Below are 18957 nucleotides of genomic sequence, written 5' to 3' on the forward strand. Positions count from 1 at the left end.
AATTCCTCCGATATTCTCCTCACAGCTACCATAAAAATCCCACCTTTTCCTCCCTTTCCTGTTCACTTGCTTCCATTTCGACGTTTAATTAAATTCCCTCGATATTTCCGCGTGGTTCTAACAAACTCAGACAACTGCTCTTATAATTCGAGGTCGCAAAAATCGCAATGAAAAGAACATAACAGCTAGAATGAACAAAATTGACTACTTAGGAATTCATCACGGCGATAATTATAACTATAATTATAATTTTAAATCGATGGAAAAATATTCTTCAACTCATTTAAATAAACAAATTAACATAGTTATCTCTTCCGCATATTTCAACGTAATTTCGTATAATTTCGTGATCTATTGCATACTTATCGATACAAGACGATACAAGAGGATTCTTCGAGCAAAAATACGTCGAAAAGAAGCAACAAAATTTTTTCGTTCGTCGCTTCGTTTTTAAGAAAAATCGGGTTCAAACATTCGAGTTCGCGCGCTTTGCTACCCCCACCTAGTGCACCCAAGCTCGCTATTTCAACCTCGATTTTCTCAAAAACGAGAACCGAAACGAGAAAATTTTATTTTACATTTTCGACTCATTTTTTCGCGTAGAATAATCTCCCATAGATTAACCATACACATATTTAGGCATACCCGACAAACTTTGAACTCCAACTTCGTCTACCTCGAATAACTTTCCGGAAACTAAGTTTCAGAAGCAAGGAACCTTATTCCACCTTCTCGACTTAGTTCCTTGTACCAAATAACCATCCTTTCTTTCCATGTACCATAACCATCCTTCACACGAGTATCTGTTCGCCCATTAGCGTAGAAAAATAACGTGATCTCCTTCTCGTCACCCCTTCTCATCGTCCATTTAATTTAGGACCAGCTAGGACCTGTGTTAAACTTTCATTTACCCGGCAGGATTAGAAGAAATCCCAAGAACGAGCCCGACCAACTAGGACCTGTGTTAAACTTTCATTTACCCGGCAGGATTAGAAGAAATCCCAAGAACGAGCCCGGAACTGGAAGCAGAAAATTGCAGCGAGATTTTCGAGCTGGCCGCGGCGTATCCGCCCCTGGGGCCAAATCATTTTCTCGGTGCATACCGGCCGTGTGCAGGGGCGAATAATTTCGTCCCGTGCATCGAGACCATATCGCACAATGGTCGCCTACCCCTCTTTACGGGAATGCTGGGGAAGACGGTCTCGCGTTTGGAATAACACGCCGCGTATGTAGCAATAATACACGCAGCGAGCGTGCATCGGGGACACGCGAGGTGGCCAGTGTCGTGGACCCGCGTGAAAATGTTTGCGCAGGTGCATCCGCGCCGGGACAGGTATGCAGGCCGTGTAACAAAGGCTGCATTATGAAGACACAATGATGGCGCGACGGGGTGAGGTGCACGCCGCGGGGCGGATTTTAATCGAATTACGTCGGCCGATCGGCGTGATTCGCTGGAATTATTTCGGGTTAATGCTCCGCCGGCGCCGGGACGCGCTCTGTTAATGCAACCGGCCAACTTCCGCCCGTCGATGCCAACTCCGAGCTCTCTGCGTAGCTTCTCGTTCCCCATTGTCGCGATACGATTGTCGACTGCGTGGAGTCGGTTCACGGTTGTATTCGGATACGGAGGGTGCTTCGATGCGGATATTTTTCCAATTTTTTTTCAGTCCTTTACTTTTCGGCGTTTCTCTGGTTTTTCAAATTTCGCGGGTCTTTGGATCGCGTAGGGGTTGGCAACGCGAATGGAGGGAGTCACTTTTACGATTGGATCCTTGGAACAATTTTTCTGTTCTCTTTTATTTAATCTTCGAATCTACGGATCACGGAGGGTGCTATTATTGCGGGGGTTGAAACTCTGATTATGGTTGTTGCGTGGACGAAGTTGGTTTTACGATTATCTCGGGATACAGTATTTCTTGGACGTATTTCTTCAATTTTTCAGCCTTTTTTGATAGTTTTTCTAATTTCGCAACGCGAGTTTATTATCGGGGTTCATGTGGATTTGGTTTTATGTGTGCGAATGCAAGTGTGTGAGGTCGAGTAATGGCACGAATGTGGATATGTATGTTTTTAGAAGTGCGAGTGGAAGATCTAGAATGCGTGGTGTTGTGCAGTTGCTATGGATCAGAGTGAATATGTTATAAGGAAGTTCAGTTTGTTATAAGAAGCGTGAGAGTGAACAATTAGGATATAAGACGTGTGTAAATTATAATTTTATAATAAATATACGGTTGTTATACAACAAACTCACAGTCCACGATCCTATTGTCGCCTGGATAGACTCGATTTTACGCTTACCTTAGCGCACAAAATGTATTTAGGACAGTGTTCGTGCATGTTCCTCGAGTCTTTTCTGACTTTTTACCACTCTTCTTCTTTTTGGCGCGGAGTACTTACCGGGGTATAAAATATAAACCCATTTTACTTCACCGTGCCACTTTATTTATTATCCTCCGAGCGTAACGTATTTACCTGTATTCGCTACAGCCCAATAGTTCCCTCGTTCATAGACTATTTTAGCTCCTTTCTTCCTTCTTATTTCACCCTATCACACGTGCAGCTGAATTTTTAAAAACCCCATAACTCCTCCATGATTTTCGAAATTTTGTTTTATACTGGTGCATATAAAAATAAAATTAAGCATATATTTTCGCGTTCTCGTTAATTAAGGAAACATCTGGAACGAGGCCACGAGTACCTCTTGGACGCAATTTTCGTCACAGGATGTTCAGGGTTTTCTTGCTATACCGGTGCACGTTTCAAAACAGTGTCAACGAGCCAGGAAAAAGATGGTCGTAATAATACGTCGTTTTTAATTAACGCAAACGTAACAACCACCATGGAAGCCTGGTGAATGCGCGAACTTACTGACCCCGCGTAACAAAGGAGAAAAACGCTTGAACCGCGCACCTTAAATTACGCCAATTATACTTATCTCTGTGAAGCCGGAGTCCCACTTTCCAGCTAACTCCACGCGAATCCCCGGCAAAGAATATTCCATAGCACACAATGTTCACGCCACAAGGACCCCGAATGGGAGTAGGTACACGCAGACATTAATTTCATGCTACCATTCGAACAATCGAGTAACATTAACAACTCCATTGTGCCGGTTCCTGCATTTCCGCTCCCAGGGCTGCTAATTTCGACGTATAGCATATGGACATTGTAACATATTGCACTTCTGCAACCTCGATTAACGTGTTAATCGACGATGCATCGATTCGTCCCGCTTGGAAATACAGATTTCCCCGTTTCGCAGAATTGTTTGTTTAATCAGCGGGCAGTTCGGTTGTAATAACGCGTTTTTTAATTGAAACGTAAATGTGTCTGTTAATTGTATGTTCGGAGTCAATTTCGTAGTCGGTAATCGACCGGTCGTTTGCGGAATCGATTAACTCCGTGGAACGGGGAGAATTGCTAGAATTATTTTTCAACGACGTAAGCCAGGGAATTCGAGTATCGCAATATTCAACCAACCGGTATATCAACAGACTAGTAATCTAAATATTTCCTCTGTCATAACGTATCGAATCACCCAAATACGATATTAATTGCTGGTGATGCGTGGGTCTCAGAGAATTCTCGAAAATATTCGGTATTCCTGATAACTTTGAGAAATATTGGATTAAGCACTGATTATGCGATGGGTATCACACAATCTTTTCGAACAAACGATATTAGATGATACGAATTTTAATATTGCAATTTTCAAAAATTTTCAGGAATAGGGGATCCCAAATAATTTCGAGATATCCGATATTTTCGGGAATTTCGCAGAATTTAGAATTCTGAATATTTTGTGGAATTTCATAGATTTCGAGATCTCGGATATTTTCGGGAATTTCGAATATTTTCGGGATCCCTTATATTTAAAAAAATTCCTAAGTCTTCGAGTTTCCATCTCCTCTCGTTGCAATTCCGAAAGAAAATTCCTGTCCCATTCCAGTACCAAAAAAATCCCTGTCCCGACATTTTGAGGTGCCATGTACCCCTGTTAATTATCGCTATTTAGTCCTTTCCAGCTATCCAGTCCGAGCCATTATATATGGCTGCTGCAGGTCGCCTAATTGCGGCCGCTGGTCGCATATAATTATTCGTATCGCGGAAGTCGCTCAGCGACCCGCTTCGGGTGGCTTTAACGAACTACTTGGTCGAGAACCGAAAGCTGTGTGGGTTCGAAAGGTCGTGAGTACCTGCGTGTACCTGCCAGACTGGGCTGACGTTCGTTGGCAGGCTAGCATCCTTTTATGGGGGGCTAAACTGCATTCTTCGACGACTCGCGTCGCGTCGGGTTCGCCGCGGCTCGATCCTTCTGAAAATAGGATCGATGCCGTGGATCGTGGTACCAGACGATCCCGGTGAACTTGAAATGTCCGTGCCGGTTAAAAGAGAAAGTTTCAGGGGGCGTGAAAGAGGAATTTTAGTTTACTTTGATGCCGAGTGTCACTTGTTGCGTTCCACCGGAGAATGGGATACGTGAGGTCGAGTTCGGCTTCGGATGATACATTTCTGTGAGAATATTGGTATTGGTGTAGTTTAATACGTGGAAGTTAGACTGAAAATTGGAGACTGAATTTATGTAGTTTAGTAAATATACTTGTGGTAATTGAATTAAATTTTTAATAGTATATATTAATTTCTGATAGCATAGAATGGTTTATTGAGGTATTTTAGAACTTCCGTTTTAAAGATCTGGGAATTTTTTAATTTTTTAGTTTGTATTAAAATTTACGAAGCTTCATTTATAAACTTTTCTTTTATTTTAGTTACAACAGATTTGTTCGGTGTTTAACTTTTTAGGGTTAATATACATTCACATAGTATGGAATAATTTGTTAGATACTGCTAAAATTAATTTGTGGCGAAATTTACAGATTCCCTTTTAATTTTTAGTCATCGTTAAAATTTACAAAACTGTGTTGGGATATGGAATATGGAAAATTTACATGACTTGGAATTCTATAATTAATTTCCAAGTCCAAGCTATTATACCAGATATGCCTATATTATAATACAAAAATTTATTTTAATTTTGCAACGTGAAAATGATCGATATCTCGTAGCACACATGCAAATCTCGCGACGAATCTCATTCTCAAAATTTTAGCATAATCGAATGGAGAAGTAAATAATACAGTTATTCAAAGATATTTGAAGACGTTTAAAGACGTTTGAATAGGTTTAAAGATATTTGAAGGCATTTAAAGAGATTCGAAGACATTTAAAGGCATTTAAGGACGAATTAGAAGGGAAATTAATTTGGCTAATTCGAGATTAATTTCCAATCACGTTTGATCGTGCGATTGTGGCGATTGCTCGCGTAGCGGCTTGCGCTAATTACTCCTTGATTAAAACCTCTGGCTGCACTTTCCTTCGTCTTCGCGGCTCACACGATCCACGTTGCGGAAATGTCATCGTTAGTTCGTGATTAATCGAAGTGACGAAACCGCTGGCTAATTATCGGCGTCCTTCTGAGGATGCGCTGTAGAATACGGTGATTAAGAACGGACAATTATTAATGGATTTTAATCTTATTTCTCTCGTTAGAGATAGAACGCATCGTCTCGAGGAACCAGCAAATTACCCTCGGCCGACTGCATCGTTGTTTCGTAATCAAATTCACGGAATTAAATCGCATGCGAGATGTTTGTTTACGACACGCGCGAAACTTATTTTTTGGTGACGAGAATTATACCTCAAATTGTACTTAAAATTATGCAAATGCTTCTTAACCCTTTACTTACCATTTTGGATATTATTTTATAGAATATTTTCATTTTATTAATATATATACGATATATATTAATTCCTCCTTTGCGATTCAATGCTAATAAATATACATAGGAATGTAATATCAATGGGTGACAGAAATATGCAAGTTGCACTCTAATTTCTCGTCTTAATATTATAAATTCTTCTTACAAAAATTTTCCAAATATATTTGGAGGTAGTAGGAAATTATTTTGATACCCTCAATGAGAGATGAATTTGAACGAAGAATACAATATTCAAACGGCACTTGTACCTTCGCGTAATAACGGAATATCAAATATTAATATTTCCGTTGGAAATTATTCGAGTAGTATAATTCCGTAGCTGGCATTTGAAAGTTAAATCGAGAGTATTTCAAGGTAATTGCGAGTTAAGCTCTGGAAACGTAGGCATCTCCGCTAATTCGCTTGAAGAGGGAACTTTGATCGTTACGGCGAACTTTTATCGAGCTTCCGTTATTCCATCGCTCTTTAAAAGTTGTCAAAGGCAAACGTAGGCAGTTGTAAAAAAAAAAATTCAAGGTTTCAGTACGCCTTGTTCCCTATACGCGGTAATACATCGTTAATTATCCGCGACGCGATAAAATTCAATTAGTCGTAGTAAATCGAAGCTCCCGGCTTTTACCGCGTGCAATTAACAGTTTATTAAACTGTCCATTGAATCGTAATAACGATACGTTGTACCATTTTTCGTAACAGCAGTCATACTGCTGGGATAATCGATGCGTTTATTAAATTCGTCGCGATATCGTTCGATTCTACCGATTTTACATTTTGAGTAGTCGATAAATCATTCTTCAATTGTGATCCATTTCTCGTACGAGTTATGTTCTTTCTAAATTAAATTTAATAATTAGGGAATACAAAATGCAAAAATGAGGATTCGTCATTTTATTTTATTATAAATAACAATCTTTAATTTATAATATAATATTGCTTGTAAATAATAACGGAGGTACCTGTAACAATAATTAATAACAAATGATATTACAATATTAGGGAACTGACCAAATAATTTTAATAAATAGGGAATACAGAATGCAAAAATGAGGACACGTAATTTTATTTTATTATAAATAACAGTCTTTAATTTATAATATAATATTGGTAGTAAATAATAACGAAGGTACCTGTAACAATAATTAATAGCAAACGATATTAAAATATTAGGGAATTGGCCAAATAATTTTTCCCTAAATTTTTATATTCTATTTTAATAAATAAATAATTTTAATAAATAGGGAATACAAAATGCAAAATCTTTAATTTATAATATAATACTGTTTGTAAATAATAACGAAGGTACCTGTAACAATAATTAATAACAAAGGATATTACAATATTAGGGAATTGACCAAATAATTCTCTTCCAAAATTTGTATATTCTATTTTAATAAATAAATAATTTTAATAAATAGGGAATACAGAATGCAAAAATGAAGACTCGCAATTTTATTTTATTATAAATAACAATCTTTAATTTATAATATAATATTACCAGTAAATAATAACGAAGGTACCTGTAACCATAACTAATAGCAAATGATATTACAATATTATGGAATTGACCGAATACTTTTCTTCCAAAATTTTTTATTTACATTTAAATTTCATTGTATCAACAATTCTAAATGTTGCAATTATTGTACAGAATTTAACGATACGCCGATCATTTAGTTATACCTATTGCAAATTTTTAATATTAAAATTAAAAAATTTCCGATACTCATTTCGCAACAGCCGCAAATGGCGCCTCCGCGTAAATCCTCCACTATCTCCGGCACGCGCAATTAGCATCCCGCATGCAACGCGTCACGGACGAGCCACACTCTCGAGATACTCGACGAAGAGCAGTGACTACGATAAAGCGTAGAAAAGTTGGAAAATGCGTGTTCTTCGGTCATACCAGAGGTCGACGTCGGTTGAACCGCGTCGATAATAGAGTCGGTTAATTGGGATCACAAGACGACGAAGGCGCCTCGATTCCTGCGTCAAGACGATCGTCAAAGACCCCAAGATCGCCAAAGGTGGTGACATCGCTGTTTGCCTCGAAAAATAGCCTCGACACGTGAGAGTCCGTGTTGACATACAGCGTAGGCACTTTAATTGAACTCGCTCGAAGCCTGCGGGCTGTGTCGGAACGAAAACAAATATTCGCGACACCTATACGTTTTCGAACAAAGTCATCAGTCACCGTGTATCGCGTTCAGCGTAAGCATTGTCCACGTGATTCCATTGTGCGTGTTGAAACCAGTCGTCTGTATAAGCAGCAGCAAATTCGCTGCGTTAGGCCAATCGGTCTTTGGGACAAAATTGAAGTCATGGCGACCATTTTGTACTCACCATCGAGGGAGTTCGAGGTTTCTAACCTCAATGAGCCCTGGTCTTCTACAAATAGGAGTTCTTGACCTAGGAATAATTATGTATATGTATAATATGCATAATGTGTCGATGAGGTACGTACGTAAATGGACACGTGACATCTATAGATGTATTATACTTACCACGTTTGTGTGTATATAGACATTTAGAGCCATAACAGCCTCAGTAATGTATAGATTTCGATAGTAGAATGAAAGCGATTATTTTATTTCTTCAAATTAAGAATGCAGTACCTAATTACAAGTCAGTGATGTCCTTAGCTCTTACTGATGGGGTCCACTAGCTTGTCCAGGACCAAACGTATCCTATTCTTTTCTTTACTTTTCACATACGCAGACATGCACACTGTGTTCATCAATACCATCTCAAAATATAATATATCCAATAATATTCAATTTTCTGTTAATCCAAAGTGCTCAATGAGCCCTTAGTTTCCCACAAATAGGAGTTTCTGACCTCTCACTTAGGTTTTATTGACGAGTCCACTAGCTGGTCCAGGACCAAACGCATCCCATTCTTTTCTTTGCTTCTCACATACACAGACACACACACTGCGTTCATCAGTACCATCTTAAATTATAATATGACCAATAATATTCAATTTTTCGATAATCCCAAGTGCTCAATGAGCCCTTGGCCTCCTATAAATAGAAATTTCTGACCTTTCACTTAGGTCTTACTGCCGACTAGCTGGTCCAGGATCAAAAGCACCTTATTCTTTCCTCCTTCTCTTTCTTTCTCACATAGGGATACTGTGTTCACAGTGCCACCTCGAAGTAATATTCAACGCATATAAATAGAACACGACAAACGCTACCATGCTCTTGACAATTGTTAATTGAGAAACGAGGGAGATCCACAGCACTCGTTAAAAAGGAGCAAAAGTCGATTCACGTCCATCGTTGATCTCCTCCTGCGCGTTTCCAACCTTCTCGTTCCATTTCGTTTGCCGAAATAGCCGGACGAGTCGCAGAAACGGGGCTAGGATTTTATGGGATTCAATTGATCAGAAGGACGAGCCTGCTGTGTACGTGCTCGCAATCCGCGAGAAGAAACGTGGCTCGTTAATTCCGGGGATTTAGCCGGCTGCCTGTGCAGAGACGCATTCGATCGTTCGTCTCTGTTTCAGTCGCAATATATTCTCATGCGAATGACTTTGTAACGCGGGGAATAGAATTTCCAGGATTATCATATTCTTTAATTGCACTTCAATAATCCCGGACTAATCCTACAAATTTATTTATGTATTCTAAAAATCGGTATAGATCCTAAAATAGAGACTAAATAGAGTGAAATGATTTTGCAGTGTCTCTCTATTTTTACGATTAAATCATGGCGCAAGGGGTTATAGTGATACAGTCATAGCGCTTCTCATCAGGAAGATTCACACGTGACCAGTGGTGCATTAATTTTTCATTTATGTTGCAGCAAAAATGCGTGAAGGCGCGTGCCTTGTACGACAACATCGCAGAGGCCCCGGACGAGCTTGCGTTTCGAAAGGGGGATGTTCTTACCGTGCTGGAACAGAACACCGCTGGCCTGGAGGGTTGGTGGCTGTGCGCTCTGCGAGGTAGACAGGTAATTACCTCCTTTAACCAAACTTTTCCCCGTGCTTTTCAATGGCGAGCTGATTATATTTCGCTCGACCACGATACTTTAGCCGAATAACATTCGAACGCGGAGGGACTTGCCTTCGCTCGGTCTAGTTGCACCGGCAACTTCGCGTTATTAATTAATTATCCTGCAATTGCTTTACGTTCAAACGCCAAACTTTCTCGCCAACTGCAGGTCCGTTAATGTTCCGGACGAATGTCTAACGTTGCGGTCGCTGTACGCAAGAAGTCCGGTGCTCGTGTAGTCCTCAGGGTCGTATATAAAATTACCCTTCCTGTGAATATTTTTATTGTCCAAGGAGAGGATAGATTTTTATCTCGGATATGAAATAATAAAAATTCTCACTTTATATGTCAGCAGATAATTTTCTCTTCGAAAGTTAAATAATTCTCCCAGGTCGAATCGAATTCAGAAAATTAAAGTTTATTTAGTAAATAATTAGAGATTCTTTCAGCAGTCTTATTTGAACCCCCACAGCTATTAACCCTTTGCACTCGATGACTTTTTCGTTACAGAAAAATAGTAATTCGAAGACTTTCTGTCATAGAATCGACGATATTTTTAAAATGGTAAATGAGAAATCATATGCAAATTAAGACGTAGAATTATTTTTCTTCGACATTCCCCGCATCGTTAGGTAATTTTAAATTTGATGTATTAATTAACGTCGATCTTTAGAATCTGATTAAATGGTGACTGAGAGTCACGTCTCGAATGCAAAGGGTTAATTTTTTCCTGGATAATTTTCCCATATAAAATTGGATAATTCTTCTATGTCTTTTTATGACGTTTCATGTTCATAATGGTATTAGGGAAAACAGATTAATTTTCAAAATAAGTGGAGCTTCTTTACCAATCCTATTTTGACCCCTATTAATTTTTTCATTAAATCCAAAATATATTTCCATTACCAGGAATACTATTTCGAGTGCCCTTTCCAAGATTCCCCATTAGGTGACTTTTAATATTCAAGTCTTTCGAGTCTTTTAATTATTTAGAGATCTCAAAAAATTCGACCACTTAGATTAATCTACTTGTACATCGTCACGATCTTCCACTGTGCCACGAAGATGCGCATACAAATTCGAACGTGCGCAAAGTCGGTTGTCCCCAAGATACACCATATTTTCGCTGATAAATCACACAGTCCGGGTTCTAACAGTGCACTCTGATGCACCGAACCAGAGACCTGCATCAGCCCACCATCGTCCATCATGGAATCTCCTCGTCGACCAGTCCCCACCCCATCTTCGAAGCATTTCGCAATTGCCCCAGTTGACGATCGAACAGCCACTTACGTAAACGTCCGCGTTCATCGAGATCGCGTGTGTTGGGCTCTCCTCGACTAGGCTCTATCAGCATCCGACAGAGTTTATCAGCCGTACCAGACAAGAAACACACTAGCCTGACGTATAGACGCCGTCTGTGGATTATTTATGCAGCTCGATGCAACTAGACCCCATCGAGCGGACGGGGACTTGAGAGACTTTGGTCCTGTCTCCCTTTCTCTCTCCTTCACCCAGCCTATCCGTCTATCCGTTCGTCTCTCGCTCTCGTGGCACATGACACGGCATTATTATCGCGGAAATAGGACGTTAGGCCGCACCGTTACAGCCTCCTCCGATCTAAGATCTTCATCTGCGAGCATGGAAGAAGGGATAGCGCAGGAACACGAGCTCGAAAGTGCGATCTGACCGGGATCGTTTCCGCGTTCGACATCTGTTCGAAGGATTTCGAAACGGTGCCTGGTGGCTCCATGACCTACGGCAATCTCGTTGGCCAGGCTTATCCGTGATTTTCACGAGCTGTCCCCGTGTCAGACGAGCCAGTCAGACGAGCCCAGCCGGCTGTCCGCGTTCGCTACACGCTGGATAGGCTTGGAATGCGGAGGAACGATGGTTAAGCGAGGTCGGTTCTTACTGGTCGTAACTTGTCACTAGGTGGATTTATCGGGACGTTGTTAAGAGGCAGGGTTAATTGAAATTTCCCCCGTGTCCGAGTCTGCTTGCCTTCTTTCCCGTCGCATGGGTTGGGCTCTTCTCTTTCAGACTTCGCGGTTTATTTCATCCTCGACGCTTCGTGCAGTGTAATAAACGCGTCGAGTGTTCTCCTGCTAGTCGGTGCACGTGTGTAGTTTCTTGAGTTCTTCGACTCGGCTTGCTTCACTCGGTAATTGCTTCATTGACGCGTTCGGTGTGTTTCGAATTTCGATGAAACTTCCTATAGAATACTTTAAACGTAATTTTTAATTTGGCTACTGTTGTCGTTTCTAGAGTAAAAGATATAAGATGATATAACTGGGGTTTGAAACGAAAGGTCGGGGTATTGTAGTTTAACTCGACGGCTGTCTTCGAATATTGTCCTTAAGACCTAATCCACACTCCACTCGTAGTCTACATCCTTTGCTCTTAAAACGCATTGGTCATCCTTGGGAACCCTCTTACGTTTCAGTGCACGTAAACGTTTATGCATTCATCCTTGACGTTTAACTCGTTTGACGCATTCTTAGAATATCCGCCTCCTCGGTATCTAGTCATTCTGCAGCTCACGGTATCTGACAGAAACTCATCTTCGTATGTACCTCTTCGATTAAATTTATCACATTTTCCGAAGAATTTTCTCACGGGGTGAATCACCTCGAGCTGGTATTAGCCAGCAATTTTTTCAGAAACTCAGAAAGACATAAAAGAGGAAAGAATTGTACAGTTCTTTACGTGGAATAAGTCAGTGTATACCAATCTTCCATATTCATATTACGAGTTTTCAAATGAAATGCCATATATCTTTTTAAATCACGTGAAAACCTGTATCAGGACAAGTTCAAACACACGATATACTATCACTTTCAAGGTTATTCAAAGGGCCTTTAGAAGGTTCCAATTCTAAAATAAATTATGCTGAATAGATTTTTCGAAATTTTACTTTATTTTAATTACGTTTCTCATACTTCCAAAATAAAATACACTCGCGTGACAGATGGATTCTACGTGTTCTAAAGCTCGTAGCATCGCTTCGTAAATAATTGCCATACGAAGGATAAAAATTGTAAAATGAGATATACTTAGGCGAGAAATAGTTCTTCTTGGAAGCTTATTCTAGATTCCATACCCTGTTTCGTTTCTTGCATTTGAGATTCGACTTCGGGCAACCTTCTGATGGTGATGGCTGACGTTCGACGTATCGTTCCCTTCGACGTAGACAGAAGGCATATAACAGAAGGATATAACGCATATGGTGTCGGTTGAAAAGGAGAATCGTGGGGGTGGCTCAAACTGGAAATTGGAAAACAGGGGTTCGCCGGTGTACTACGAGTTTACGAGGAAATTACTCGTGTTCGCGTTACGGGTTGCTGCAGCTGCGACCCGTTGCACGATTGCCTCATCCTTTATTTACAAGCCTCTGCATTACACGAGAAATGCATCAGAGCCGGCTAGTTATAAAATTTCAACTTCGACTTGCTTGAAACGTCGATACCTGGCGTTTACGCGTTCAGTTTCTCGGCTCGACGATAAATTCTTCGACTTACCTTGTTGGCAGTTCGTGTAATCGATGGACACAGCTATGTTGAAGATGTGCTGGTTCAATTTATGTAGGGAGAATTAAAAATACTGCGATTGTCGATTAAACGTTTACTCTCTTCTGCATTTTTCACTTGGGATTCTGTTTAGGGACTTAGATGGGAATTGTCGTGTTTAATTTGCTGTTTAATAGTGGCATGAGAAATTTTCGAGGTTTATGGTGCACACTTTTCATAATTAGCGAACAGTAAAGTAATTATAATGGTTACACTTCTTAACTTTAAGCTGATTTTAACGAGACACGATATTCGACTTTATTCGCTTGTATTCACTACGTTCACTGGAGATACGGTCCATGGTGGCGCTAGTGAGTTAAGTGGTATAGCGTCTGAAGGCTATCATGACCAGTGGTACTTTTCAGTAATATTATACGTCTCTTACGCAATTCTTTACCATTCACCAGAATACCACGTATTTAGAATAAATGTATCACGAATTACTTTCAAATTTCGCTCGTATAATTTTAACAGTTCCTTGTTGCGGTACACGTCATTGTCGTTCCAAATATTTCACTGTATCATACGTGTATCTCTTCCCAAATGCAGTACACGTAATCCTTCGAGTACTTTCACGTACACGTATATCGTATACACGACACACAGCTAACTCAGCTTCCCAAACGACTGGCCTATCGATCCAAAGATTATCGCGGCCCATCGAGCAAACGTCGCCATTATTTAAACCCCGAGTGTCCCACCACGTGCAATCCAGCGTAACAATTCGATTTATTCGACTTTCGCCGTTCGACTTCCATCACGAGTGCCAGAGTTTCATTTAACGACTCGGATCGAGGCTGTTCGATCATCCTGAACGAAAGTTGGCCGAAATGCGGCCGACTCACGGTCGCCTTAGCCCTGGACACGTCATCGACTTGGAGATCGATTTGTCTCGCACGTCCACGCGAAAATTAACGGCAGATGCGCTCGTGCGACATAACGGGTGTGCGAACGGGTCCTGAACCAGGCCGCGTGTTCTCTCTTTTCACGGTAGAGTCAATAGAATCCGTAATGGAGCGGGCTCTGTCCCGGCACATTGTCGATTTTCGGCCTCCTATGCACACGGCAAATGAACAGTTTTGTAGAGCTAGGTACACAGACCGTCGTCTGCCGGTGTTTCGAAAATGAACGCGCGTTGTTCGTCGCTGGAACGAGCACACGCGAATCCCTCCGATCTGTGTTTCGACCTGTGTTTCCAATCGAACCGAACGTCGGGGCCATTTGATCGAAAGAAGCGGTGGATACGGGTCCTCGTGTAAATAGGGATTCGATTTTTCGAACTCGGAGATTCGTTTTGATTGGGTCAGGTGAAGATGAGGCTGCCCGAGGATTGGGTTAGGTTTAGCTAGGGTAAGTTACGTTCTCTGGTTTTTCTTGGGGTTTCGTTTCGACCGGTAATGGGATAAGGTTTCGATGCCAATCTTGTACTGCCAAAATTGCCTCCGAATATCGAAATACGATATGTTAATCCTCTGCACTTGGCAATTTTTTGGTTAGAATAGAAATTTGAGCATTCTATGATATAAAGTCGATGATACTTTTTTAGAATAGTAAATACAGAATCGTGTATAAATTAATTTCTAAGGAGGTTGTCTTTTAAGTGCAAAGAGAACTCTCAGTTTTATAATATGGCGATGAAAAATAGTATACTAGTAATATATAATAAGGAGCATAGTAATTCCTCAGTCACCATAGTAAGAAAATCAAATACAGTGTACCAGAAATATTTTGATGTAGTCCGTAAATTAGATTTCTATCTTGGTCAATGTTATTATATCACTCTATAGGTATAGAACGTAAGTACGACCTTTTCCACGTCTAATAAGTATTGTAATATGGCGATGAAAAATAGTATACTAGTAATATATAATAAGGAGCATAGTAATTCCTCAGTCACCATAGTAAGAAAATCAAATACAGTGTACCAGAAATATTTTGATGTAGTCCGTAAATTAGATTTCTATCTTGGTCAATGTTATTATATCACTCTATAGGTATAGAACGTAAGTACGACCTTTTCCACGTCTAATACGAGACGACAATAGCCACACTGCCCAAACCGAGTAAATATTCCTATTAGTCTAGTCGGCCAGGAATATTCAATCTACCAAAGCCATCAAACTAATCCATTACTATAAACTTTAGCAACCAACCGGTATTCATTTACCCAGCTAATCCTCCGCTCACCGAATCCAACATATTTCCACTCTCGGTAAACACCTTCATCCACCTCGATCCCCCAACTCCTCGTCACACATTTCAGGCTCCCCCATTTTCCGCTGTCGTCGACCCGCGATTACGCCACGTTTCACCTTACCCTCTGCATGCATACCCGAATATCAAACTCTCTTCTACCGAGGTTAGACATATTCGACAGCTGTTCCGTCTGTCACAAAGTCGCGAAGACCAACGTTACACGCGAGCGAATCAGAAATCTCAGACATTGCTTCCCATCCATCGATAGTTCCTTCTCAGCTGAGACGGCTAGGACACTATAGTTCGTCCAAAAAGACCAGATAACATTGTCTACGTTAACCTCTTTACATTTCCAATCGTTGACCTGTTGAGTGAATTGCTCTTTTACACGTATCATTTGTCAGATTACAATAATTGAAACGTGATTATCGATCTAACACTCGCTTACATCCTGAAACATCGTGGTAATTCTAATGGGTATTAATTATGGATCGTCTATTCGTTATCCAGTGACAACTCATGCATGGAGTTCACTGTCATTCCGTGATCAGCCACGTCGCTCCCAGCTATCGCTCCACTTTCCCAAGCTTCAGGTTCTACAAGTCCTTTTCAGTCAGCCTTGTCTGCCATGCACCATGGTTCTTTTCTTTTCGCTCACTGGGTTCCGCTTAATCATCATTTGGGTCCAATGACTCTGTGGAGTCAGGTCTGATCGTCTCGTTGGACGAACCGCACAGACGCCTCTACACGTCAACTTGCACCCACTGCTACCCTTGAGTCCAGCCTCTCGGCTAGCCTGTAAGAGGTCTTGTAAGAACCAATAATCAGGACTGGCAGCCCGTTTATTTTCGTTCCGATTTCACGAAGCTTCAGGGTTGCAGACGTGTCTAATTGCAGCCTCCTTTCTGTTTCCACGCGATGATTCGATGGTGTATTTCTCGGTATGCTTTGGGCCAACCAAAGTGGTTGGAATCGTCCATGTCCTAGGCTAGGCTTCCTCTTGTTTCGCGAACATCATCGTTGGCAAATACCCACGATCGATTTCACGGACCGCCGCTCTGTCACACGGGGATGCACTTTTGGAAAGATAATGCGTTGAACGAGGCGGGATGGGAGAAAACTCGATAATTCGGTGGACACGAGGAGTTTTGCTCACCAGTGGAACGGATTGGAATTGTTCGGAGACGTTGGTCGATATGATTTATTAAGATTCCTTTAAGCTTTTCGATATTTTTCGTCGATTATTCTCGTTATTTTTATTCTTGCCAATGTTTAGGTTAGGTAATATAATATAGTGAAATGATTTAGGGAGGGAAAATAGATCGTAGTTCATTGAGAAGATAACGTCAGAATTTCGTTTAAGAGACTTCCTGTTTTATTAAGACGATTTTCCATTTAACTCACTAGCGCCACCACAGCCCGTATCTACGATAAACGTCTATCGACAATTTCGTACATATACATACTACAAACTACAACACGTGGATTCTTACATTAGGATCTAAATATCACCCTATCTTTCGATCCCTATTTTTTCTCATATAGGGTGCCGCGAATTATAAAAATAATTAAAATTAAATTCTACTGATCCACATCTAGTCTTTTGTAGACCCCAGTAACATCCGCAGCAGGTGTACAATCATCCCTCAGTTTTAGACCCTAATTACCCTACACCCCTGCTCATTGCACAGTATTCCTTCCCCAGCCTTTCTATATTGCACATACATAACGACTCGTAAATAGTCAAAGACAGATTCCTGTACGAGCTCGTGACTTAACCCTCGAAATAGACACGTCTTAAATAAATTTTCAATCGTGTACTTCATTTCCGCCAGCCGGGATTCAACGGAATAAAGATGGAATTCATCCGGAACAGCGAATGTTCCATAAAGATTGTTGCAGTGAACGATAAATTTGCTGGAATGGAGACTCGTGTCTCGATTGCTTCGTGCAACGTGTCCTTTCGAAGCCTGGGAATGCATATCGCGACAGAGTTTGGCCGGTCTAGCGATATTACTTTAAGCCGTTATTATTCCCGCCGGTTGTACGCTGTTATTGCTATACATTTTTCTTTTTACTGCCCAGGGCATCTGTCCAGGAAATCGATTGAGACTCCTGGTTGGCCAATATGATACAGGGGGTTGTTTGGTTGGCAGCAGGCCTGACCTAACCATTTCTGAAGACGGTATACAGAGGCATGGAAAACGGCGTAGCTGGCACGTTCAACCGAACAAGGTGAGTTATTTGCTATACGATCCCATTATTAAATTCATGGGGCACAGAAGATTTCTGCAATATTCCTGTGTCGGCTCGTTTATCCGTGGAATAGACATGTAGGTAGAAAGTGAATTCTTTTTCCAGTAATTTAGATGGAAATTGATATTCTAGACGAATCGTTCTTCGGTGTTAGCATACGAACGAATTTACGGGAATGAAAATAGAAATACACGAGGCTTGCAATGCACTCTTTTGTCATTCTACGCGAATGTTTTATTATTGCATTAATTAATATTAATTAAGAAAAGGAAAAGCTAACGAGAACCCAAATTCGTATAAAAACTAGTAAATTTAATATTCTTTCTAAACAGAAAATAATTATTCAAAGATAAAAACTTTTTAACCCGATCTCCAAAAGATTTCAAAAGCAACAAGATTCTCTCCGCAAAATGATAATTAATTCGTTCATTCGAGAACGAAGATCTTCTCTCCTGATTTCTCTAAAATTTCAAACACTCTGCCCCAAAGATAATGGCCGAAGAACACAAATGGTCTCGTTAAAAGCTAAAATTCCCGCAGCCAAGGGCAAATAGAAAATAGAAGCCGGAATCCAAGGAACCTCTCTGGCGAAAGCGCCATGCGCAAACTCCAAAAGCCATCTAAACATAATACCTGTCTCGGGATTCGGCCGATTGTTCACTTAAATGCTTAATCCAGCCAGCTCGTTGAACCTCGATCAACCATTCGATCCGTCTCCCCTCGAGCGCGTGCTTTACCGGCGCGCAGCTGCCATCTCGCATTAATTTATTCGCTATTCGAAAAGACGCAGAAAATTTATAAAGTCCACCCCTGCACTCCGCCCTGTCCCATCGATCGGCCTTACACGCGAAACGCCGCTCACAATGGCGTCGGCGGCGGTTCCATTGTGCCTGCCGCAGACCCCATCGCGCCCCCATCGCACCCCCTTATGTCGGCCCTGGTCCGCGACGGGAGTCTGTCAAAATCAGCTGACTACCAATTCGTTTGTCGCGTGTCTGCCATTGGCATCGCTTAGCATCTGTCAACCTCACCGATTTCAGTGCGAGCACACCTCGGATCGATCGGCCTTGTCGTGGAAAACTCGCGTTGGAGAACGGGTTCTTTGTTTTCTGTTTTTTTTCTTCCTTTTTTCCTTTTTTTTTTTTTTTTTTTTTTTTTTTT

The 18957-nt window shown here is 40.9% G+C and overlaps 1 protein-coding gene across 2 annotated transcripts in view; it reads left to right on the plus strand.

Moving 5' to 3' along the window:
* p130CAS (Serine_rich_CAS and FAT-like_CAS_C domain-containing protein p130CAS) overlaps window positions 1-18957 on the plus strand; it is a 183540-nt gene that overhangs the window by 94953 nt on the left and 69630 nt on the right. For both annotated transcript variants that reach the window (XM_017901626.1, XM_017901627.1), the window contains exons 2-3: window positions 9585-9734; window positions 17626-17775. In XM_017901626.1, coding sequence (XP_017757115.1) covers window positions 9585-9734; window positions 17626-17775 — 300 coding nt within the window. The remainder of the gene's footprint in view (window positions 1-9584; window positions 9735-17625; window positions 17776-18957) is intronic.

The sequence above is a fragment of the Eufriesea mexicana genome, unplaced genomic scaffold (assembly GCF_001483705.2).
Source record: "Eufriesea mexicana isolate 0111107269 unplaced genomic scaffold, ASM148370v2 scaffold1741, whole genome shotgun sequence".
In the NCBI taxonomy this organism is placed as follows: Eukaryota; Metazoa; Arthropoda; class Insecta; order Hymenoptera; family Apidae; genus Eufriesea; species Eufriesea mexicana.